Source organism: Hypanus sabinus, chromosome 11 (genome assembly GCF_030144855.1).
Source record: "Hypanus sabinus isolate sHypSab1 chromosome 11, sHypSab1.hap1, whole genome shotgun sequence".
Lineage (NCBI taxonomy): Eukaryota > Metazoa > Chordata > Chondrichthyes > Myliobatiformes > Dasyatidae > Hypanus > Hypanus sabinus.
The window spans coordinates 86,300,028-86,326,377 of record NC_082716.1 but is presented as its reverse complement, the minus strand read 5'-3'; the positions used below and the strand labels follow the sequence as shown (position 1 = coordinate 86,326,377).

Here is a 26,350-nt window from a genome sequence, read left to right as displayed (position 1 = left end):
AATGGTTGAGGGTCACCTGTCTTGTAAAAACACTATGCAGGAGAAGGCAACGGCAAACCACTTCTGTCGAAAAATGTGTCTAGAACAATCATGGTATTTGAAAGAGCTTGCCTGCCTACATCATACGACACAGCACGTATCGAACGAAGGAGTAAGTATTATTTTCAACTGTCCTACTTTGATTTTTCTTTTTATCTTCTGATAAAAAAAACTGGGCATTTTCAATGACAGGGGAACAGAATCTCTAGCAGGAACAACTTTAAGAACCAATCTACTGAAAGGAACAAAGCCCAGTCAAAAGATATAAGCACAACTGTCCCAGGGCATTTCAATAGATTTATTCAAAAGCCACAACCCAAGTTAAATTCAAAATACAGTAAAAAGAGCACGAAAAAGAAGTGTAAATTGTCTCAAATTTTTACAAACTGCACAATGTTACTGTGCCCAGATTAATGCCAAGAGTATTAAAAGTCAGAACACAAAGTTCTATTGTACACTCTGTGTTCTGACATCTGTACCCGGCTTTGCCAAATGTAGCACTGTCCCATGATCACACATTTGGTCATTGCACTGTAGTCAGAACAGCATATTCCTTGTAAGTAGCAGGATCTCTGTTGGAGAAAAAAAGATTCTGAAGTTTAATTGGAAGTGAGGGAAGACCTACCTATTTGAAAGAACTCTCTATAACTCACTTAATAGTATGTCACTCCATTCTTTAAGAAAGGAAATTATAGACCGTTTAGCCTGACCTCAGTGGTTGGGAAGATGTTGGAGTCAATTGTTAAGGATGAGGTTGAAACCGCTTCTTTTCATGCTGTATATTAATGATTTAGATGATGGAATAGATGGCTTTGTTGCCAAGTTTGCAGATACGAAGATTGGTGGATGGGCAGATAGTGTTGAGGAAACAGGTCGGTTGCAGAAGTACTTAGACAGATTAGAAGAATGGCAAATGAAATACAATGTTGGAAAATTCATGGTCATACACTTTGGTAGTAGAAATAAATGTGAAGACTTTTTTCTAAATGGGGAGAAGATATAAAAATCTGAGCTGCAAAGGGAATTGGTAGTCCTCGTGCAGAATACCCTAAAGGGTTAACTTGCAGGTTGAGTTGGTGGTGAGGAAGGTAAATGCAATTTCAAGAAGTCTTGTATACAAGAGCAGGGATGTGATGCTGAGGCTTTATAAGCCACTGGTGAGGCCTCACCTTGAGTACTGTGTACAGTTTTTGGATTCCTCATCTAAGAAAAGATGTGCTGGCATCAGAGAGGGTCCAAAGGAGCTTTACAAGGATGATTCTAGGAATGAAAAGGTTACCATACTTTGATGATTCTGGGTCTGCATTTGTTGGAATTTAGAAGGATGAAGGAGGACGTCATTAAAACCTTCTGAATGCTGAAAGGCCGAGACAGAGTAGATGTGGAAAGGATGTTTCCCATGATGGTAGACTCTAGGACAAGTGAGTACAGCCTCAGGATACAGGGACATCCATTTAAAACAGAGATGCGGAGAAATTTCTTTAGCCCGAGGGTGATGAATTTGTGGAATTTATTACCACATGCAGATATAGAGACTAGGTTGTTGGGTGTATTTAAGGCAGAGGTTGATAGGTTCTTGATTGAACATGACATCAATGGTTATGGGATGAAGGTCGGGAAATGAGGTTGAGGAGGGGAATAATGGAACAGCCATGACTGAATGATGGAGAAGACTCAATGGGTCAATTGACCTAATTGTGCTCCTGTGTCTTATGGTTTAAATACTTAGATATATCAAACTTTCATGAAGTCTCAACACACTTTGGGTTTAATTTTTAAGTTGCCATGATTTTAATTGGAAAGGCATAGAAGACGCTATAATTGGCATGATACATATGTGTTTGATCAGCTCTGGGCTCCATTTAGGTGCTCTTGTTATTACATCATACGGTGATGTTTGGCTTCATGTGTTGCGGACTTCATAGTTGGATAGCTGGCTAACAGTCTTTCCCAGCTCTAGTGAAGATGGGTCGGAAAACCCAAAAGAGCACAAAATGGTTGGAGTTATGATGAGGGTATAGGGGAGCAGGCAATTCACCACAAATGCTGCCTCTGCTAAATACTCTGAACCCCATCATTGAACTCTTCAACACAGGATCTTGACACTTACTGCTTTTTTTTGTTTCAGTATTTGCACAGTTTGTTGTCTCTTGCACATTGGTGTGTGGTTTTTCATTGATTCCATTGTGTTTCTTTGTATTTTCTGTGAATGCCCACAAGAAAATGAATCTCAGGGTAGTATATGATGACATATATGTACTGTGATAGTAAAGTCACTTTGAAATTTGAACCTTGTCTATCAGATTTTGAAGGCCTCAGGCTGCATTGGAACAGAAGCAAAGAGGCTCTTGTTTCAGTTTTACCTTTTCAACACAATTCCAGCACCAACACATCCCTTCCTGCATAAGTCATTGCTGCTGGAACATTTAATTAATCGTCTTGTCTCAGACTTATTTCAATTAATTGACAGGACATCTGAAATTATTATTATTAAAAGATAAATGAGCCCAACAGTGAGGAGATTTGTATAATTAACTTACTAATGAAAGGATTATGTACTTGCACTCATTAAACAACAGAGGCTGAGAATAACTAATGTAGATTAATTAAGGAGCAAGGCAGGAAAGTCACGTGACTTTTGAAAGATTTTCAGAGTGGTGCACCAGGATTGGACTACCTTGAGGTCAGAAACAGTTTGCAGTGTGCATATATCAAATCACAGCCTGTAGATGCAACGTCATTAGCAGCTGTACTGGGGGAATGACTGAATGAATACACACCAGGGAGGGCTGAGACTATTGCAGAAAGATGTGAACAGGATGCATAGTAAAGAGAACATGAGCTGCTTTACTTCAGCAGTCTTTGCTTATATATATCCAAGGTCAACTAAATATGACTGTAGGGATACGATGCATGTCAATTGCAAATCATTTTGCAATAAGTCAGCAGCATCCGACTTCCTTGGTAACCCCTGCTGCTACCTGATGTTCTGCTTTTTCTTAGATCTTTAATAAATCCATGTGAAGACCAGATGTTATCCGCACTCTCACAAAGAATAGACTATCTGTCAGAGGATAGAGAGACCTGAGTCAACGGATCAAAAACGGAATCACTAAAAAAGACCTAGAATAATTTATGTTTCATGCTTCAGTCAGAATGAGTACTGTAAAGAAGACTATTTTTACAAAGAGGAGTGAGAAATAAGAATTGCCAACACGATTTAATAACCTTTTTAAATATTGTTTGCTTTAATAAATGGAGATGGGGTTATTGAAATATTAATTTAGCAGTTTACTCAATATGCAAGATCTGCACCAGCAAGCCCAGGAACCAAGTTTCCCCGATGTCATGTCAACATTCACATCATGTCACGGAAGCAGCTTTTCTTACAGAAAAGGGGCCTGGTATGCTTTCCTATTTCAACATTACTGTCAGCATTGAACATCTCCAGATCAGGTGCCACTTCTTCACCATCTTGCTATCATATCTGACAGTAAGCTGATCTTGCTGATTAAAGGTCTGAGGAAAATTGAAATCATTGAGACAGATGCTGAAGGCAAGCAAGTGTCCATCACTGTCTACCCAGCTGCTTGCTCACTGCTGCAGGAGGATGGTCCCCCTCTCCCTCGATGCTGCCAGTGGATGGTGTCGGAGCAAGGATTAATTGACATGGATTGTAGATTTAAACTCTAATTCAGGTTTACGATGAGTTCTAATTTATAATTCTAGATGTGGTCACTCTTTTTTGTCACTACTTTTGAGTGAGTTTTGAATTGGAGGGGCTGTAGACAATGAGCATTGAGCTGAATTGAACTGAAATGTGCCTTTTGATTTTGTGTTTTATATTCAGTGTTTTTGCTCATTTTGTTTGTTGCTGTTTGTGCAATTTTTTTGTGTGTGTGGGGACGGGGAGGGGTTTTGATGCTTGATGTTGTTCTTTGGTCAAGCTGGTTCCATGGTTCTTCTTTATTTCATGACTTTCTGTGGGGAAGTCAAATTTCAGGGTGTACACTGCGTACCTACTGAGATTGGTGATTGGTCTGTGAATCTCAGTGGGCTGAAGGTTTTCCTAATTTCTCTTTCACTCTGAACTTCCCTAAACTGGGTTAGTGAAAATCTTATCCATCAAGACTCAAGTATCACTGCAATCTATTCCTATTCTAACTTCTTCATCAAGTCTCTCCAGGTAGCAGCCTCTCTGGACTCTGGATTGGGGATTACCAAACATTACGTGGATTTTCCAGTGTAGTCTGTTTTGTCATATGCTTTTGTGATATCTTTCTGGAGGAACGTTGTCTCATTTTTTTAACTGCATTGCATTTGTGGTTTCTAAATGACGATAAACTGGATCTGAATTTGAAGTCATCCAACTATGTTTTGAAAGATCTCAATGTATCTACTGTACCTCCACTACCAAGAATAGTAAATGTCTGTTGTTGCTACTAAATTATAACAGCTTTCTCTAAATTCACATCTGTTTCTTCACTTTCTTCCTTTATTCCAAGCAATATTGTGATTTTATTCCATCTGTCCCTGTTCAATATTTTATATAGTTGATTATGTTCCAACTGTCCTTCTTTGGAGATGACTCTATGCGTTAAAAATGGAGTGAGTCTATCCCAGTTAATTTCATGTGAGATCTCCTATCAATGTGCTGGATGTAAACCAGGTTGAAATATGGCTTAGTCTCTGAAAGGGTTATAAATATTACAGAGCTAAGCCACGGGATAGCAGAAATCATTCTCTATTCACCCCGGGGAATCACTAATGACCAATTTAGAAATAATTAAAACTCACATTAAAGAAATGTCCAATTACTCATTAAAGCATAATCAATGCTAGTTATAATTTATTCTAGAATCTTCTCCATTGCAGCTCAATATCACCATGTGCAAAAAAAATCCTTAAAGAGATTACAATTGAAAATACTTCACTTCATTAACAAACAACCACTTGAACTATTAAGATCATTACAGCTGATACCAGTTATCAGATGTGCAAATACACAATAAAGATTGCTGAAGTCAGAATCAGGTTTATTATCACCAGCATGTGACATGAAATTTGTTTTTTGTCTCTTTAAAGTGAATACTGTGTTTGAAGAGAGTGAGACATGTTTGACTGAATAAATCCACTTTCTAACTGATACGTAAGGCAGCACAGACAATTGAAGGTGGACCATGAAGAATGATGAACGAGTGAGAAAGGAATAAAGGAAGAAGGGAGGACTACAAGAGAGGGACATCGATTCAGGGGAGGCAGAGAACACAGACACTGGAGGGGGCAACAGTACACAGGAAAGAGAGGGGCACTGGCACACAGATGTAAAGAAAACTGTGGAAGTAAATACAGAGAGTAGAAAAAAACTGGTGAAGGTAAAGGAAAAAAGTGGAAAGTGAAATCAAGAGGAGGGGAATAAAATATAAGTACAGAAAGAAAAACATGGAGGGAAAATAAAAGAGTGATAAAAAAGTATCTTATACAGGAAAGAATATCAGGTTTAAACAGAGAAAGAAGGAATCTGCGCAAAAGGCAAGGCAACATTCATATGAAGTAACTGCTTTCCTTTTTACTGATGCAAGAGTTTAATAGACAAGTCCTGGAGTAGAAGCTAATTTTCACAATCAGTCAATTAATCTCAACAGTAAGCTTCAGGAGGTCACAGCCAGATGATCAAGGGTGGTTACTTCACTGATTTCAATTTCAAATGGCCCTTGCTTGGGAGGATGTCAGTGACTGAGACTGGGAGTTTATCAGGTGGCAAATTGCATGTATAGTTTGCATGTCACCACTCTAGTGGATCAGGCTACAGCATTCATAGGATACATCGGAGGGGGATGTATGAAGGCAATGCTGAAACTAATTGGGTTACTTCGTTAACTTTCATTCCATTACTAGTTGTTCCAATGATTAACTACAACATCAGTTCTTAACTTTCAGCTTTGAAACATTGCCTTACCCCTCTTTACAAACACTGTTAAATCTGCTGTATATTCCCTTTACTTTTATTTGTAGTTTCAGACATCTGATGTAAACCCTTCATGCAGTACCCCTGATGCCTGCACTATGTAATCTTTCAAGATGTTTAAGTGTGACAATTCCAACATCTAACTATTGCATCAACAGTTGATTTAATTTCAGCGTTTCTCTTCTCATATGGATGCCGCTCGCATCCACTGATGAAGGAGGAAGTGAAAGAAGAAGCAGAACTAATTTCAATATATCTTCAATATTTGTAAAGCCAGGTGGTTTCTTCAAGGCATGAGTCATCATTCATCAGAACTGGCCTGCTTTGGATCGATACTCATTTAAGTTTAACACCACTTAAGCTCTGAGGCACAAGAGACAGTTTCCAAACATTAAGCAGAAGATAAAAGTCCATAGAAGATTTTTTAATGAAAATGAAAATGGTGTAATTTTATCACTTTAGTTAAAAAAGACGATGGGTGAGAAGGTTGAATGATAAATGCACATAATCCTCTGCCTTTAATGTTATGAAACTTTTTTCATCTCTGATATTTAATTCTTTCTTCAAAATTCAGAATTATAGATAAAACAGTTGCTCCTTTTCTTGACTCGTTATTTTCCATTGTATATTTGAAGAGAAAGACAATATAATAGAATCAGGTACTGTTGGATTTAATCTAACTCATGGGTGACAGGGCTATTAAGGATGCTCCCTATAAAATCAAGACATTCGGGCATTAGTTGCCTGTTTCTCAGGCAAACACTTGTAATTCAAGCCATTCTTTCTTAAAGAATTTCATCCCACTCCACTCTCAACTGTACTGGACAGTGTCCATGCTCTCAGTATTCCACCTCCGCTGTTTCAAGCAAAATTTGGTTCACACTCACCTGTCTCTACCTTAGACATTTCTGCTCGGTCCGTGATGGTGACCTTTTCCAAGCTGATGAGATAGTCTACAATCTTCACCCCAATCGCAGGTTCAGTATGGTCCCACTCTAACACCACCAGTGAGCTGCTTGGCTCATGCGCAGGTGACAGCCTCAGACTGGAGAAAGAAAAGGAATATATTGAACTGTTACCAATGAAGGTAGCTTTTAGGTACCAGCTAAAGATCTGGAATAAACTCTCATTTTTGTTGCTTCTGTACTATTGGCTTTCTGAAAAACCATGAACAGAGTATTAACTAGCCTTAATTTAAGAATATTTAAGGCTCTGAACACCATCAATATTTGAAACCTTAGCAAATTGATTGGTTTGAGGAAGCATGTTAAGGGAAGAGATGAATTCCAGCATCTGAGAGACATGGTTTTTCAGTCCATCAAATTTTACCAATCTCCAAGCATCCTGTTTTACACTAATCCTAAGGATTATTCTCTGCACATTCCCATAACTTTCTTTCCTCTCCTCTCCTTCACACTGATTTCACCACTCATACACGTACCAGGAGCACTTCACAGTGATGACTTCACTAACCCACCCGTTTCAAGAATTTAATTAAATCAGGGCACCTGGGGTAGAACCACATTTTCATTTGAAGAATGTGCAAACTCCACACAGACAGCATTAGAGGTTAAGATTGAACAGTGACCACTGGAGACAAGAGGCAGCAGCACTTCCAGCTGCACCACCATGCCACTACAATATGTCAGAAACCTTGGCCTCCAAAACTGAGGTGAAGGAGGGATGAATACAGAACAAAGCCAAACTGATTCAAAGAAAGATTTTGCTGGAGGGAAGAATACAGATCAAGGGAGAGGTAAGTTCATAAAAGGGCTTGAATACAAAAAGAACACAAACAGCACATTTATGTGGAAAAACTTCTAAAGAAGCCTCACAGAAATATCAAACAAAATAACTGATGGTAGACTATATTCCAAGCAGATAACTAAAGATTAGTCAATAAGGTAACTTTTAAGGGGGGGGGGGAGGGAGAGAGAGAGAGAGAGAGAGAGAGAGAGAGGGAGAGGGAGAGGGAGAGGGAGAGGGAGAGAGAGAGAGAGAGAACCTAATTCTTTTGCACAGTTTTGTAATTGGGTGGGGTTGAGTGGAAAGGTTTGGGAAGGAGTGACAGTGCTTGGAATAACTAGAGGGACTGTTTTCAATGATGATCCAAACACATTTGACGAATACTAAGGAGCCAGAATTGGAGAAGTGGAGATAACTCAGTGGGGTGGGGTAGTTTTAGAGGTGAAGAAGACTGAAAATTGACAGGATACAAGACCATGGAGAAATCTGAAAACCAGGATGAGAATTTCAGATCCAAGGCTCTACTTGTTCTTGATAGCCCTATTTTACTTAATTTTTTTTTCAAACCTTCTTTGACAGATCAAGCTTTTAGCATATGGAAAAGGAAAGGTATAAAATGCTTTCGTGATCTCTTCTTTGAAGGTAGTTTGATGTCTTTCGACCAACTTTCCAACAAATTTGAGTTACCTAAATCTAACTTTTTTAGATATCTACAAATTAGAAATTTTTTACATAAAATTCTACCATCCTTCCCGAATTCAACTTTAATGGACATTTTAGGTATGATTTTTACCTTAAATCCCTATCAGAAGGGATTAGTGGCTTTTATTTATAATATGATTATGAAGTTACAACCAGAAATATCAGGTAGAATTAAACAAGAATGGGAAAAAGAACTTCAATATAATATATCAATAGAAAAATGGGAAAAAATTTTACAAATGGTTAATTCCTCTTCTATATGTGCTAAACATGCTTTAATACAATTTAAAATTGTACATAGAGCTCATATGTCTAAAGATAAACTTGCTCGATTCTACTCTCATATTAACCCTCAATGTGACAGATGTTATTCAGATGTGGCTTCATTGACCCATATGTTTTGGTCATGTCCCACCTTATATAACTATTAGAAGGACATATTTGCTACCATTTCCTCAATTTGGAATATCGAATTACAACCTCATTTTATTACTGCAATTTTTGGTATACCAAATGAGGATGGTAATCAGTTTTCCCCTTCAATTAGACGAATGATTGCTTTTGTAACATTAATGGCCAGAAGGTCTATATTGCAAAATTGGAAAGAAGTAAATCCTCCTACCACATTTCAGTGGCTCTCTCAAACTATTTCTTATCTGCGCTTGGAAAAAATTAGAAGCACTATTTTTGACTCATCAGTTAAATTTGAAGAAACTTGGGGACCTTTCATTCGACATTTTCATATGAATTAATTTGACCTCTCCCAGACCTTCTCTCTGTCTATTCTTGTTCTGGTATGGAGTTCCGGAGTTTTTGGCACTATCATATACAAATAAACTGTTATTATTGCCCACGTTAGTTTAGTTTAGTATTTTTTTTTCTTAATATATACTTTTTGCTTGTATTTTTATAATTTTTTCTTTTTCTTTTGACGATTATTCTTATTTTTTTCATATAATTATTATAGACTTGATTGATAAAGTACTATGTTTTTCTGTTGATATTTTAATAGGATATTGTTATCCTACTATTAATTCAATTTCAAGTCTTATGCATTTATAACCTATTCATTATTATGTTATGTTTTTTTATATATATGAAATTCAATAAAAAGATTGAAAAAGAAAAGAAAGGCTCTACTTCAACAGGAACCAATGGGATCAGTAAGCACAGAAGTACTGAGCGAAGGGTGTCGGGGACCTGGTGCAAGTCTGGTCATGGACCTCACAGATTTTGATGACTTACAGAGGGCAGAATTAAAGAAATATTCTGGGTATACAACTGCTTGCTGGAGGGCTTCATGGATTATGGGAGGCCAGTTGTGCATGCTCATGAATTGGCAAATCAGAGGTTCATCTTTATCCAAACATACGTGTTTCACTAACATGGCCTAAGTACTATTGCTGCTTCCTCAGAGCTTCACCAAACTGGGTTTGACCCTCACCTCCACCACTGTCTGTGTGGAGTTCGCACAGCCTCCTGTATGGGCTTCTCCCAGGTGCTTCTCTATCTTCCCTCATTGGAGACACTTATTGGTGGGTTAATTCACTCCTGGTAATTACCCCAATTTTAAGTGAATGGTAGAAGAACCAAGCAGAAGAGAGTTGATGGGCAAGTGAAAGGGTGTAGGTTAAATGGAGGGATTCTGACTGAAGAAGATCCCCTTATGTTCCTGGTAAACCGTTCACCTTTCATGCTTAACCCATGGTTAATCCTAGTCTAAACAAGGAAATGATTTGGTTAAACCCAACACAATGATTTAGGAGGGGATTGGTATCGATGGTGAAAGACTGCAGATTATGGATTTAGAATGATTGACAGACAGAAGACTGAAGGAAGTTAGTGGAGGAGAGTGGGGTGGATGGTAACCTTCACATCACTGAAGGAGTGAAGGTGGCAGAGAGAAATCCTGAGTGCAGGGAGAAACTCAGAGGTGACCAGAAAAGCAAGAGTGAAACCATGAGCTGATATACTTCTCTGGATGGATGGCACAGCAGAATTGCCAGCCTTGGATGTTGTGGTTGACTGTTGAAAGGGAGGCAAATACACCACAGGCTTAGGGTGATACACGGCAGTCAATAGGGTTGTGTTAACAATCCAGAGACAGAAGCTTAGACCCCACCATGGCAAGTATGGAATTGAAATTCAGTAAAGCATCTGAAATTACAGAACCTATCCAACAGTGAACACAGCAGACCTCAGCAAAAAAACCCATGTTAGCTCACAAATGCCATCCTTCCCCAGTTCACCCCGTACCTGATTCCTAACTGAGCCTGTATCTTAACTGCCCTGTGAAATTGTTGAGAGATCATTGAATTCCAGGGCAATCAGGGTTGACCAATATATGCCAACCTTACTATGATGACCAGATGCTGAAGACTGAGTAAGGGGTTTAGATGGGGTGGAGTTTGTTAGATGTGTTCAGGAAGGTTTCTTGACACAATATGCAGATAAGCCTGCAAGAGGAGAGACTGTACTTGATTTGGTATTGGGAAATGAACTTGGTCCAGTGTCAGATCTCTCAGTGGGAGAGCATTTTGGAGATAGTGATCATAATTCTATCTCCTTTATAATAGCATTAGGGAGAGATGGGAACAGATAAGTTAGAAAAGTGTTTACTTGGAGTGGAATTATGAGACTATCAGGCAGGAAGTTGGAGGCTTAAATTGAGAACAGATGTTTTCAGGGAAAAGTACGGAAGAAATGTAGCAAATGTTCAGGGGACATTTGTGTGGAGTTCTACATAGGTACATTTTAATGAGACAGGGAAGTTATGGTAGGGTACAGGAACCATGGTGTACAAAGGCTGTAATAAATCTAGAAAAGTGGAAAAGAAAAGCCTACAAAAGGTTCAGAGCGCTAGGTAATGTTAGAGATCTATAAGATTATAAGGCTAACAGGAAGGAGCTTAAAAAGGAAATTAGGAGAGCCAGAAGGGGCCATGAGAAGCCTTGGTAAGCAGGATTAAGGAAAACCCCAAGGCATTCTACAAGTATGTAAAGAACAAGAGGTTAAGATGTGAAAAAATAGGACCTATCAAGTGTGACAGTGGGAAAGTGTGTATGGAACCGGAGGAAATAGCAGAGGTACTTAATGAATACTTTACTTCAGTATTCACTATGGAAGAGGACCTTGGTGATTGTAGTGATGACTTGCAGCAGACTGAAAAGCTTGAGCATGTGGATAATAAGAAAGACGATGTGTTGGAGCTTTTGGAAAGCATCAACTTGGATAAGTCACCGGGACCGGATAGGATATACCCTAGGCTATAGTGGGAGGTGAGGGAGGAGATTGCTGAGCCTTTGGCACAGATCTTTGCATCGTCAATGGGGACAAGAAAGGTTACGGAGGATTGGAGGGTTGCAGATGTTGTTCCTTTATTCAAGGAAGGGAGTAGAGATAGCCCCGGAAATTATAGACCAGTGAGACTTCAGTGGTTGGTAAATTGATGCAGAAGATCCCGAGAGGCAGGATTTATGAACATTTGGAGAGGTATAATATGATTAGGAATAGTCAACATGGCTTAGTCAAGGGCAGGTCGTGCCTTATGAGTCTGATTGAATTTTTTGACGAAGTGACTAAACACATTGATGAAGGAAGAACAGTAGATGTTGTTTATATAGATCTCAGCAAGGCATTTGATATGGAACCCATGCAAGAATTAGTGAGAAAGTAAGGAGGCATGGGATCCAAGGGGATATTGCTTTGTGGATCCAGAACTGGTTTGCCCACAGAAGGCAACGAGTGGTTGTAGGTGGGTCATATTCTGCATGGAGGTCGGTGACCAGGGGTATGCCTCAGGGATCTGTTCTGGGACCCTTACTCTTCGTGATTTTTATAAATGACCTGGTTGAAGAAGTGGAGGGATGGGTTAGTAAGTTTGTTGATGACACAAAGGTTGGAGGTGTTGTGGAGAGCTGTCAGAGGTTACAGTGGGACATTGATCAGATGCAAAACTGAGCTGAGAAGTGGCAGATGGAGTTCAACCCAGATGTGTGAAGTGGTTAATGTTGGTAGGACAAATATGATGGCAGAATATAGTATTAATGGTAAGACTCTTGGCAGTGTGGAGGATCAGAGTGATCTTGTGGTCCGAATCCATAGGATGCTCAAAGCAGCTGAGCAGGTTGATTCTGTGATTAAGAAAGCATACGGTGTATTGGCCTTCATTAATCATGGAATTGAATTTAGGATCTGAGAGATAATGTTGCAGCTATATAAGACCCTGATCAGGCCCCACTTGGAGTACTGTGCTCAGTTCTGGTCGTCTCATTACAGGAAGGATGTAGAAGCAATAGAAAGGGTGCAGAGAAGATTTACAAGAATATTGTCGGATCGGGGAGCATGCCTTATGAAAATAGGTTGAGTGAACTATTTTCTCCTAAGGCCTTTTCTCCTTGGAGCGACAGAGGATGAGAGGTGACCTGATAGAGGTGTATAAGATGATGAAAGGCATTGATCATGTGGATAGTCAGAGGCTTTTTCCCAGGGCTGAAATGGTTTCCACAAGAGGACACAGGTTTAAAGTGTTGGGGAGTAGGTACAGAGGAGATGTCGGGGTAACTTTTTTATGCAGAGTGGTGAGTGCATGGAATGGGCTGCCAGCAATGGTTGTGGAGGTGGTTATGATAGGGTCTTTTAAGAGACTTTTGGATATGTACATGGAGCTTAGAAAAATAGAGGGCAATGGGTAACCCTAGTAATTTCTAAGGTAGGGACATGTTCGGCACAACTTTGTGGGCTGAAGGGCCTGTATTGTGCTGTAGGTTTTCTATGTTTCTAACATACTGAAGAGAATGCCATTAACTAGTTTTCTCCGGGCTGCTGTAATGGTGGGGTAAGGTCGAAGGCTAGATTTCAACAAAAATTGAAACAATGCCTTTGTACTTAGAAACATCAAAACATGACCTATGGATGTGCACAACTGCATTAAATAAAAACATGGCTTCAGTTGTATTCACACTGCAGCAAGAGAGAGAACAATGCACATACATAGACAATAGCACATATGCAGACAACAGATGGGTATGTAGTGCTAAGGGGGGGTTCATTCTTCTAAAAAAAGATCCATACATTACACTTCCTCCCCCTTTCATAAACCCATAATCCAAATAAACATGTTTCACATTAACAGTCCATTGTTAACTTCACAGTTCTAAAGGTTCAGTCTTTTGGGTGGTGCTATGTTTTCCAGGATAGTGCCACTGGTCCTGTGGAGTGGCATCAGGTTTGGTAGGAGTCTTGTCAATGATAACGTTCTCAGTTTCTGGTGTCATGTTGATGTCCTATACACAATAAGGAAGCTGTTCACCGTGTGCTGCAGAGAAATGTCCTTCTTGTCCATTGCTTTAATGGACCTCTTGATGGTTTGGATAAACATTTCAACTAACCCATTCATTGCTGGGTGGTAAGGAGATGACTTGAAATGCCTGATGCCATTTTTCTTTATAAACAGTCGGAATTCGTCTCATATGTTTTGTAATCCGTTGTCACTCACAATTTGTTTTGGTCAGCTGATTCTGGCAAAGATGGTCGTCAGTGTGGAGCCAGACCTTGCTGAGGTGGTTGACTTCATTGGTATAACCTCTTTGCCATGGTGACGATAGCTACTCCCACAGGTGTAACGGTGCCTGTGGGGGTATATTTTGAACTCTTTGGCATCCTAAACAGCTTTCCGCCAAGTTTTCAACCTGTTTATCTATTTCCAGCCACTGCACATAACTCCGCTTGAGGCTCTTCAACTCATCTTTACCCAGGTGTCCTTCACACAGATTTTGTAACACTCTGGTGTGCATTTTAGAGGAACCATAGCACAAGATCCACACATCAGCATCCCTTGACATACTGACAGTTGGTCTCATCTCGCTGAGAACTCTGGAAACACAGGGTTACCATGAGCTGGCCATCCTTGTGTGGTGATTTCATGGACTTTTGATAATGTCAGCTTATTCCTTGTTTTCCTTTGTATTTTGGAATTTGTTACTGGCAACTGGTCCACCAATGTGGTGTGGAACATTTCTGTATGGGTCACAGTATGAAGAAGACTTTTCTTCTTCAGATGCCAGTTGTGGAAGACGTGACAAGCCATTGGCATTGTTGTGTTCTTTAGAACTCTTGAACTCTATGTCGTAAGAGTGGGCTCCTAGGAATAGTGCCCAAAGTTGTAACTGGGCAGCAGCCATCACTGTAATTCCCTTCCTGGGATTGAAAATAGACACAAGGTGATCTTTGGCATCGTAAACAGCTTTCGGCCAAGTTTTCACAAGTTTTCGGCCAAGATAGACAAAATTTACATTGGTGATCTGTCACTAATGTAAACTTTTGTCCATTGAGGTAGTGGTGGAACTTCTTTATTTCCTATACTAGTCTAAGCACCTCTCAGTCGATTTGTGCTTAGTTGTGTTCTGCGCTCGTCAGTGATCTTGAAGCAAACTCAATCGGGTGTTCAGATCCATCTTTCATAATGTGTGACAAAACAGCTCCAATGCCATAAGGGGACACCTTGCACACCAGTCATATGGGCAGGGATGGGTCATAATGGGGGAGCAGTTCATCAGATGTTATAGTCTCTTTGTTTCCATGGATGCTTTTTCACATCTTTCTGACCAATCCCACTTTGCTTCAGTCTGTAACACTACATTCAATGGGTGCTGGACTGTAGCAGTGTTTGGGAGAAACCAGTGGTAGTAGTTTACAAGGCCCACGTATGACCTGAGTCGTGATACATTTTCTGGTTTGGGTGCCTGTAGCACTGCTTCAATCTTCTCTTGGGACTTATGTAAGCCATGTTTGTCAATGACATGTCCACAATACGAGATTACGTTCTTGAAAAACTCACATTTCTCTTTCTTTGCATTCAGACCCAACTCAGCCTGGTAAATACTTCACCAATGTTCTGGAGGTGCTCTTCGTTATTTTTGCCAGTTACAAAGATGTCATCAAAGTAACATTGTGTTCCTGGGATATCCTGGAGCACTTTGTCCATTGCTCTTTGTCAAATTGTTGGAGCAGAAGCAACACCAAAGACAAGATGATTACACCAGAACAGTCCCTTGTGAATGCTGATTTTGAGGAACTTCCTGCTTGACTCCTTAATCTGGGAATGCACGTGCATGGATTGCAAAAGGCTGGTTTGCAGGTGCATCAGGCTATCAAGAAGGCAAATGGAATGTTGGCCTTCATTGCTCGAGGGATTGAATTTAAGAGCAGGGAGGTTATGCTGCAACTATACAGGGTACTGGTGAGAGTCAGTTGTAAACATGACCTGTGTATGTGCACAGCTACATTTCAATTAAATAAAACCATGCAAGCGGGAGATGGCTTTAACTGGTGGATTCACATTGCATCGGGAGAAAGAACAATATGCATGCATAGAAAACAGCGCATGCGCAGACAACAGATCAATACATAATGCTAACGGGGGAGTAATTGTTCTAAAAGAAATAGATCCATATATTACATTTAATAAACTCTGTGTTTGGGTAAAATGCAGTTGGAGAGAAAATCTTGCTCAAGGCTGTGTAATTCTTTAAAGGTCTGCATTGGAACAAACAAAGTAATGGCAGAGCACTCATCTGTGCAACATGATTGCACTGAACTTCCTGTGAAGGTGATTCACAGCGAGGTTACATTAGGGCCCAGTAATATTTCATTCTGCCACAGAATTGACCTTCTGATGTTTATTTTATCATGATGAAATTCTCACTAATGAAGAACTAATGCGTCCATCTCATAAATCACAGCAATATTATTAACTAGTGAAGACCAATTAGCGAATACATCCCCCTCTTTAAATATTGATACAGCTGACCTGGACAGCATGCTAAAGTGAGTGTTTGTCTCAACCAACATGGAAACATGATTTGCTCTATTTAGCTGTGGGAGGTAAAACAAGAGTAATAACTGACGTGAGAGTCAGAGGTGAACTGAGAAGTAATGACAGTGACCTTGTGGACAACATGATAATAGAAAAAGATAATGATGATCTAGAAGATGTTAGATCAGTAATAGAAGATGGAAATGAGGGGAGAATAAAAGTAACTGGAAGCCATCAGTTAAGAGATGGATCAAAAATAGCATATTCTTGTGTAAAAAAAAAAGGACTGCATTGAAATATACATGTTTATAAAGTTTTGAAACTAATTAGCAGTAAAACAAAAATACTGCAAGGATTAGGGAAAAAAGAAATGAAGAAATTTATAAAAGGCAGCAGAAGTGTGATGAGTGTGACTGACAACATAAAATAGTAAGTTCCTTTTTACGTATTTCAATGTTACAAAATAATAAAATAAAATAAACTTGAGCTGAAGGAAGAAATCTTATACTGAGGGTATAACAGAGGTGTTAGGTGGTGGGCAAGTTGATGGAGAAGATCCTGAGAGGCAGGATTTATGAACATTTGGAGAGACATAATCTGATTGGAGATAGTCAACATGGCTTTGTCAAGGGCAGGTCGTGCCTTATGAGCCCGATGCTACAGGGATGTGGCAGGAAGAACGAACCCAAGTGCAGGACTCTGACACGGAGGCAGGATCAGGAGGCAGAATCTCCGCAGCGAGCGCAGAATCGAGACCAGGCTGTCAGGACTAGGAAGGCTTGATTCACGAAGAGACACGGAGTTGAAGACTTGGAACAAGGTTCCTCTCTTTCTGAGAGTCAACTGACCATCTGGCAAAGGCTGACCGGAGCCGTCGGGGTCTTATCCTCCGGTGGCTAATGGAAACCAGGTGCTGGTGATTGAGAGGAATTGGGAAAGATTGGGAATCAAGTGTGGGGATTAAGGACCAATTAGGGAGGAAAGGGAAAAGGTGAGAAATGCCAGCCAGGACCATGACACCTGATTGAATTCTTTGAGGATGTAACAGTGATGAAGGTATAATAGTGGATGTAGTGTATATGGATTTCATAAAGCATTTGATAAGGTTCCCTGTGCAAGGTTCATTCACAAAGTAAGGGGGCATGGGATCCAAGGAGACCTTGCTTTGTGGATCCAGAATTGGCTTGCCCACAGAAGGCAAATAGTGGTTGTAGATGGTTTGTATTCTGCAGGGATCTGTTCTGGGACACCTCCTCTTTGTGATCTTTATAAATTACCTGGATAAAGAAGTAGAAGGGTGGGTTAGTAAGTTTGCTGATGACACAAAAGTTGGGGGTGTTGTGGATAGTCTGGAGGGTTGTCCGAGATTACAGCAGGACATTGATAGGATGCAGAACTGGGCTCAGAAGTGGCAGATGGAGTGTGAAATGGTTCACTTTGGTAGATCAAATTTGAAGATAGAATATAGTATTAATAATCTTAGCAGTGTGGAGGATTAGAGAGATCTTGGGGTCCATGTGCATAGAGCACTCAAAGCTGCTGCGCAAGTTGACAGTGTTGTTAAAGAAGGCGTATGGAGTGTTAGCATTCATCAACCGTGGGATTGAGATCAAGAGCTGTGTGGTAATGCTACAGCTATATAAGATCTTGGTCAGACCCCACTTGGAGTACTATTTTCAGTTCTGGTCTTATTACAGGAAGAATGTGGATACTATAGAAAGGATGCAGAGGAGATTTTCAAGGATGTTGCCTGGATTGGAGAGCATGCCTTATGAGAATAGGCTGAGTGAACTTGGCCTTTTCTCCTTGAAGCGAGGAAGGATGAGAAGTGACCTTTTTAGCGGTATATGGGATGATGAGAGACATTGATTGTGTGGATAGCCAGAGGTTATTTCCCCAGGGCTGAAACGGCTAACATGAGGGAATAGTTTTCAGATGCTTGGATATAGGTACAGAGGGGATGTCAGGGGTAAGTTTCTCACACAGAGAGTGGTGAGTGTCTGGAAGGCACTACAGGCAACAGTGTTGGAGGTGGATACAATAGGGTCCTTTAGGAGATTCTTAGATATGTACATTGAACTTAGAAAAGTAGAGGGCTATGTGCTAGGGTAATTCCAGGCAGTTCCTAGAGGTAGGTTATATGGTCAGCATAACTTTGTGGGCTGAAGAGCCTGTAATGTGCTGTAGATTTCTACTTAACAAGATTTTGTTTTGGTATCAACATTTATAAATAATAATGCAAACAAGATGCTGATTTTTTTTTTTGATCAGAGGAAAAATTGCAGGGAGAAACTAGTGCAGAAAACTGAAAAAAAGAAATACCAAGCTGGGAAATGTTGAACTCTGGTGAAAAACTTCTCCGGCTACTGAAGGAAGATACACTAAAGGTTTTTAAGGTGTTTTCCAGTTTTTCTTGAGATAACAGAAAGGAGAATTGGGAAAATAGCATTTCCATTTTGGGAAGGAGAGGAACATGCATCAGGTTAACAACTGATCTCAGTGAAATTGGGCCTATCCTGAGAATACAAGAAGTAAGAATAAATTGGTGAGCCTTTAAAGATGGATGGGTTAATTAAAATTAGCAATTATATCTGACAGCCTGAAAATAATGTTATTGAAGTGACAAACAAGTGACAAAAGGGAATACAGAAAATGAGCATATAAATTTCAGTTGTTATTAGATAATGCCTCTCCCTGGGGAACTGTTATTTAATTTGGAGATATAGCATGGTAACAGGCAATTCCAGCCCAATGACCCTTCATCACACAATTGCATGCATGTGACAAGTAACCTGCTAACCCGTACATTTTGGGAATATGGGAGGAAACTGGAGCACCTGGAGGAAACCCATGTGACATAGGGAGAACATACAAACTTCTTACAGACAACAGCAGAATTGAACCTGAGTCGCTAGCACAGTAATAGTGTTATGCTAACTGGTATGCTACCATCCTACTGTTATAAGCTTTATAATATGAGGAAATGCAACAAAATGTTTGGAAGCATTTGATCAATAGTACTAGCCAGGGTCAAAACTACATTCTAATCCCATCATGGAACCTTATAAGTATTATTCAATGCAATTCAATTCTGATCAGAATCAGAATTAGGTTTAATATCATTGGCATAGGTCATGAAATTTGTTGCTTTGAGGCAACAGTACAATTGCAATACATAATAATTTAAAAAGTAAACTTTATAATATGATGCAAAAAGAGATTATAAAATATAAAAAAATTGAGGTAGTGTACATGGGTCATTGTCCACAAGGGAAGAAGGTATTCCTAAAACACTGAGTGTGTGTCTTCAGGATCCTGAACCTCCACCTTGAAGGTAGCAATAAGAAGAGGGCATGTCTTGGGAAATGTAGGTCCTTAATGAAAAATTCTGTCTTTTTGAAATACCACCATTTGAAGATGTCTTCAATGCTAGGGAGGTCAGTGCCAGCTTGACTTTTGATACATCATCCCCTCAAAACTAATCAATAAGCTCCTAGACCTTGGCTTTTCTAATCCCATGCAGTCACCCCTCCATACCAGATGGTTATACAACATGATAGAATGTTCTCCATGGTACATTTGTAGAAATTAGCGAGAGTCTTTGCTGTCATATCAAGTCTCCTCAAACACCTAATGAAATATAGCTGCTGCTGTGCCTTCTTTGTAATTACACCAATATTTTGTGCCCAGGGTAGATCCTCAGAGATTGTTAAAAGCCAGGATCATGAAAATGCTTACTCTTTCCACTGCTGATCCTTTCCTCAACTTCCTCTTACTGAAGTGCACAATCAATTCCTTGGTCTTAGTTATGTTGAGTGCAAGGTTGTTGTTGTGACATCACTCAACTGCTAATCTATCTCACTCCTGTACATCTCCTCGTCACCGTCTGAAACCCTGCCAAAAATAGTTGTGTCATCAGCACATTTATGGATGGTGTTTCAGCTGTGCCTAGCCACCCAGTCGTGAGTGTGGAGAGTAGTTGGTAGGCTAATCACACATCCTTGAGGTGCACCAGTGTTGATTGTCAGTGAGGAGGGAGGTTATTTCGGATCTGCACTGACTGTGGTCTCCTGATGAGGAAGTCAAGGATCCAGTTGCTAAGGGATGCACAGAGGTCCATGTTTTGGAGCTGGCTGATTGGTATTGAGAGTATGATGGTGTTGAATGCTGAGCTGTAATCAACATATAGCAGCCTGACATAGGCATTGCTATTATCCAGGTGATCCAAGGACGATTGGCGAGCTAATGAGATTGCATCTACTGTAAACATTGCAGTGATAGGCAGATTGCAGTGGGTAATTGTCCTTGATTAGGCAGACTATAACCAGCCTCTCAAAGTACTTTATCAGAGTAGATGTGAATGCAACTTGGCGGCTTGTCCTGCTCTTCTTGGGCACCAGAGTGATTGTCACCCTTTAGTATTGTCTGGAATTTGCAACAACATCTCTTCTCATTAATGAGGAGCAGAAAGTTGCAAGGTGTCTTTAAAAACCCACCTGGACAGTTATAAGACCATAAGATCATAAGATATAGGAGCTGAATTAAGCCATTTTGCCCATTGAGTCTACTTCACTATTTCATCATGGCTGATCCAATTTTCCTCTCAGCCCCAATCTCCTCCTTTCTCCCCGTATCCCTTCATGCTTTGACCAATCAAGAATCCATCAACATTTGCCTTAAATATTCATAAAGACATGACTTCCACAGCTGCCTCTGGCAATGAATTCCACAGGTTCACCACTCTGGATAAAGAAATTCCTCCTCATCTCCATTCTAAAAGGATGCTCCATCTATTCTGAGGCTGTGTTCGCTGGTCCTAGACTCTCCCACCGTAGGAAACCTCCTCTCCACATCTACTCTATCAAGACCTTTCATCATTCGATAGTTTCAATTAGGTCACCCCTCATTCTTCTGAATTTTAATGAATAAAGGCCCAGAGCCATCAAATGCTCTTCATATCACAAGCCATTCAATCTCGAATTATTTTTCGTGAAGTTCCTTTGCACCCTCTCCAATTTCAGCACATCATTTCTAAGATAAGGGGCCCAAAACTGTTCACAATACTCCAAGTGAGGCCTCACCAGTGCTTCATAAAGCCTCAACATTAGCAAGGCATTTGATAATGTACCCCATGCAAGGCTTATTGAGAAAATAAGGAAGCATGGGATCCAAGGGGAAATTGCTTTGTGGATCCAGAACTGGCTTGCCCACAGGAGGTGAGGAGTGGTTGTAGATGGGTCATATTCTGCATGGAGGCTGGTGACCAGTGGTGTGCCTCAGAGATCTGTTCTGGGACCCTTACTCTTTGTGATATTTATAAATGACCTGGATGAGGTAGTGGAGGGATGGGTTAGTAAATTTCCTGATGACACAAAGGTTGGGGGTGTTGTGGATAGTGTGGAGGGCTGTTGGAGTTTACAGCGGGACATTGATAGCATTAGTGGTAAGACTCCTAGGGTGTGGAGGATCAGAGGGATCTTGGGGTCTGAGTCCATAGGACGCTCAAAGCTGCTACACAGGTTGACTCTGTGGTTAAGAAGGTATGCAGTGCATTGGCCTTCATCAATTGTGGGATTGAGTTTAAGAGGCTGAGAGGTAATGTTGCAGCTATAAGGACCCTGGTCAGACCCCACTTGGAGTACTGTGCTCAGTTCTGGTCACTTCACTACAGGAAGGATGTGGAAACCATAGAAAGGGTGCAGAGGAGATTTACAAGGATGCTAACTAGATTGGGGAGCATGCCTTATGAGATTAGGTTGACTGAATTCAGCCTTTTCTCCATGGAGCGAAGGAGTATGAGAGGTGACCCGATAGAGGTGTACAAGATAATGAGAGGCATTGATCATGTGGATAGTCAGAGGCTTTTCCCCAGGGCTGAAATGGCTAACATGGGAGGGCATAGTTTTAAAGTGCTTGGAGGTAGGAACAAAGGAGATGTCAGGGGTAAATTTTTATGCAGAGAATGGTGAGTGCGTGGAATGGGCTGCCAGCTGTGGTGGTGCAGTTGGAAAGGATAGGGTCTTTTAAGAGACTCCTGGATGGCTACATGGAGCTTAGAAAAATAGAGGGCCATGGGTAAAGCCTAGGTAGTTCTAAGATAGGGACATGTTCAGCACAGCTTTGTGGGCCGAAGGGCCTGTATTGTGCTGTATGTTTTCTATGTTTCTATGTTTTCTATTACGTCCTTGCTTTTATATGCTAGTCCACTAGAAACAAATGCTAACATTGCATTTACTTTCCTCACCACACACTCAACCTGCAAATTAACCTCTAGGGAATCCTGCACAAGGATTATGGCTTTTATTCAGGGCATTGGAATAACAAACAATTTGATGAAGGACCAGACTCCACTGTATTTGCATATGTTAATGACACATTTTTTGTAGGAAGATATAGAGGGCATCTTAAGGACAAGAATAGCCTTAAGGAAATGTAGATAATGGTCATTGTTTTGGATGGATGTAAGGTGTTAATATTTTGGAAAAGTAACAAATGATATAAAATATTTAATAAATTAATATGAAAAGTATAAATGGATGAAGAGACCTGAGTTCAAATCCTAAGTCCTTTCAAACGAAATTGCATGCAGAGAAATAGCATTTTTGAAAGGTCAAATTTTCCTGGTTTTATCTTATAAATGATTGGTTTATTTTTGTCACTTGTACTGAGATACAGTTAAAAGATTTTGTTTGCACGCCACCCAGACAGATCATTCCATATCTAAGTACACTGAGGTAGTACTAAAGTGAGGGAGGGGGGAACAAAATGCAGAATATAGTGTTGCAGTTGAAGACAAAGTATGTACAAGTTGACAAATATGAAGGTAAACATGAAGGTTCACCTTTACTGTATAAGAGGTCCATTCAAAAGTTTTATAACAGTGGGGCAGAAGCTGTTATTTTTTTGCATTGCATGTGTTTTGTGATGTCAAACAGGAATAGATTACCCGCTTTTCTGAAACAGTAGTTGACACTGAGCAAAATGTATATTAATTAATTTAAATACTTCTCCCCATCTAATTATGTACTTGGTACAATTGTCATTTCCAAATCAGTCACCACGACTCAATATAGTGATACATTTCCCGACAGATATGCACCCTGACACAGACACACATTAAAGAAAAATTAAACCAAGAAAACAAACTCATTTGATAATAAATAAACTTTGAGTAATTGAAGCAAGGATGTATTTCTGAAATTTTAAAAACTCCTTATTTTCTAATCTTTCCATGTGTAATTAAATTCACATTTAACCTCTGAGATTTTTGTTCTGTTAAGCATCACTGGTACTGACTTACATTTCAAAACAAACCCCAACTAACAAATGTGTTCTATTTCTAGCAATGCCCAAAACTCGATTCCTTCCATAAGTTAAAAAATACACAAAAATCATCTGATATCATAACCACTGTATCAAAACATGTGGCAGCAAAGCCACATAAGTCTGATATGAAATAACAATTACCAAAATTGGAGGGCGAGGTAACAAATGCATCTTTTCATAGAAACAAATGGACGTTCATATGCCAGATTTTTGGATTCAATACTATGGGTGCTTGTTCATGTGCATGGTGTCCATAATTCTGATGTTCACAATGGGTTGTACGGATACCCAGGAGGTCTGTATAATGATAACATTAATTTTAAGAGTTGTTTTGAAATGGCCAAATTGGAATATTCTTTATATTTTCTCTTCCTCACCTCACTCTTCCCTACCCCTACTCAATCCCATTCTATTCTCTTCTTCTAAAGTTTGAACTGACTGTAGTAGTCCAACAGATCTCTCATAATGTGTGAGCCAAGTAAAGGCTAGTGCTTTGGTTTTCCCTGAATGCGACAGGTGAAGCTGCTTTAGTTTGGATTCGATTTCATTATTACATGTTCCCCTTACTGAACCTATACTCCAAACAAATTTTCCTGAAGAAGGAGCGAAGGATGGAGGAATTCATCAGGCCAGATACAGTCCTGTGTAAAAGTCTTAGGCACACACATATATACATATAGCTAGGGTGCCTCAGATGTTCTATGCATTGCATTGTACTGTTGCAGCACAAAAATAAGTTTCATGACATAATGTGAGTGATGATAAACCTGATTCTGATATGGGTCTTTATTGTAAGGGGGGGGCAGGGAGAGTGGAATCATGGGTGGGAAAAGGGGGAGGGAGCAGGAAGCTCCAGAGAGACATTATGTAATGATCAATAAACCAACTGTATGGAATCAAATAACTTTGCCTAGTGTCTCGGGGCTGGGTGTGACTGCACTCGCCCCACTCCCTGCCGCAGCACTCCTCTGCTCGTGTCCCACACACCTCCCGTGACACTTCACCCTCACCATTTCCAATATCTTTGCTCCAATCAGATTTATAAACTTGCTCTCTGCTCTATGTTGAGAAATATAGCACTGTGCAAAAGACTTGGGCACCTTAGTTATACTTATATGTGTGTGTGTGCCTAAGACTTTTGCACAGTACTGCAGCAACTAAGAAGAGAAATGTAGGGTTGACATTTTGGGCTGAGACCCTTAGTGATTGGCCAGATGAGTTAGAATTTGGAGGGCAGAAAAGAGGACTAGCCTCAAAAATATCAACAAATCTAAATGCCCCCTAATGTTTGTATAAAACCAAATAGTTTGTGGGTAATGTCAATTTAACCTCAAATTTCAGACCATGTTAGCAGATGAACAAAACAATCATATTCTTTTCTGAATAGTCTTTGTTTGAGTGGTCATCATTATTTCAACAAAGAAATATTAAGTGGTTCCAAGATTGCACTGAGCTGATATTAGTGGAACAAAATGACTTTGTGGTACTGCTTTCGTTTTAATTACTGTCAGTCCATAAATCAGAAGAAGCCATTACAGATCGACTCGTAGCACTTAGTGTGATTAATACAGTCACATAACTGGAAAGTACATAAAATATTGAAATGCAATCTTCCAGAGATCATTACTGTTAAAATACCATGCAATACAATAACCCTGTTCAAAAGATAAAACTGTCACAGATGTACACTGTCAGGTATGTTGATTCTGGAAGTGGGAAAAATTCTTAATGTTCAGGCATCCATCCCTATGACTAAAGTACTTGAGAGCTGAATAACCCTTGAGCAAGAAAGAATGCTTCTGATAACTGTCATCACCTCAGTTAATGTAAATGTAATCTGCACTTCATTCACCTGGCTATTGGTTGTACGTCTGTGGGACTTTACCAGGCATGGTTGATCACTGTGGGGAGGGGAGGAGGGTGCAGGAGGGAAAGGTTGACCACTGGAGGAAGGGGTGAAGGGGGGGACATTACAGTGCCCAACAGTGTGCACACACTTTTCTTGTCTCTTCCAATCCATGTGATAGAAAATTCCACTGCCTTGTCACAGCCTTGATTAAATACACATTTCTTATATATTTTCTATACTCCCTGACACACAATGACATTTTTCAAACCCCCCTCCCCCAGTAAAATGCATTATAATTTCTAAGTCATCTTATTGGATTATCCTTCATTTTTCAGTGGAAAAGGTTCCCCTCCCTGATTTGTTGTCCATTGGACTGAAATTGTCACTGGTTCAGTTGCCTATGAAAGGGTCATTTACCTCTCTGTTATCCATGTCACTCAATGCAATTTCTCCTTCTATCCAATGCGGAAGGTATGATTCAGTTTCCCTAGTTAGTACTCTCCAAAATCACTTCCACATTCTCGGTATTTTTGCTTCATTTTAGGAACTCTTAGCCTTACTTTAAAACATTTTGTGGCTTGGCTTTATGACTTAGCTACAACTAGGTCCCAGCTCCCTATGTCCCCAAACAAATACTTTTATTTATCTATACATCTAAGTAAATAAAGAGCTAATCTGTGCATTGAGCACAAAAAAAGAAGAATCCTCTTCAGTTCATTTCACTGGATTTTATCCATGTGTACCCTCCTTGAATTCATCGGGCAAAAGAATAACATTGTCATAAGCATAAGGTAGCCTTTAATGTCCAAACAAATTTAATAAACAACACCAGTAAAGTGCTAGTACATAATATTATTTTAAGTAGTTGCTAAGGTTGGCTAAATTGAAAATAGTGGCTTGCAAT

The 26,350-nt window shown here is 39.9% G+C and overlaps 1 protein-coding gene across 1 annotated transcript in view; it reads right to left on the bottom strand.

Moving 5' to 3' along the window:
* astn1 (astrotactin 1) overlaps positions 1–26,350 on the bottom strand; it is a 2,712,832-nt gene that overhangs the window by 119,417 nt on the left and 2,567,065 nt on the right. The window contains exon 19 of the mRNA XM_059984849.1: positions 6,895–7,052. Coding sequence (XP_059840832.1) covers positions 6,895–7,052 — 158 coding nt within the window. The remainder of the gene's footprint in view (positions 1–6,894; positions 7,053–26,350) is intronic.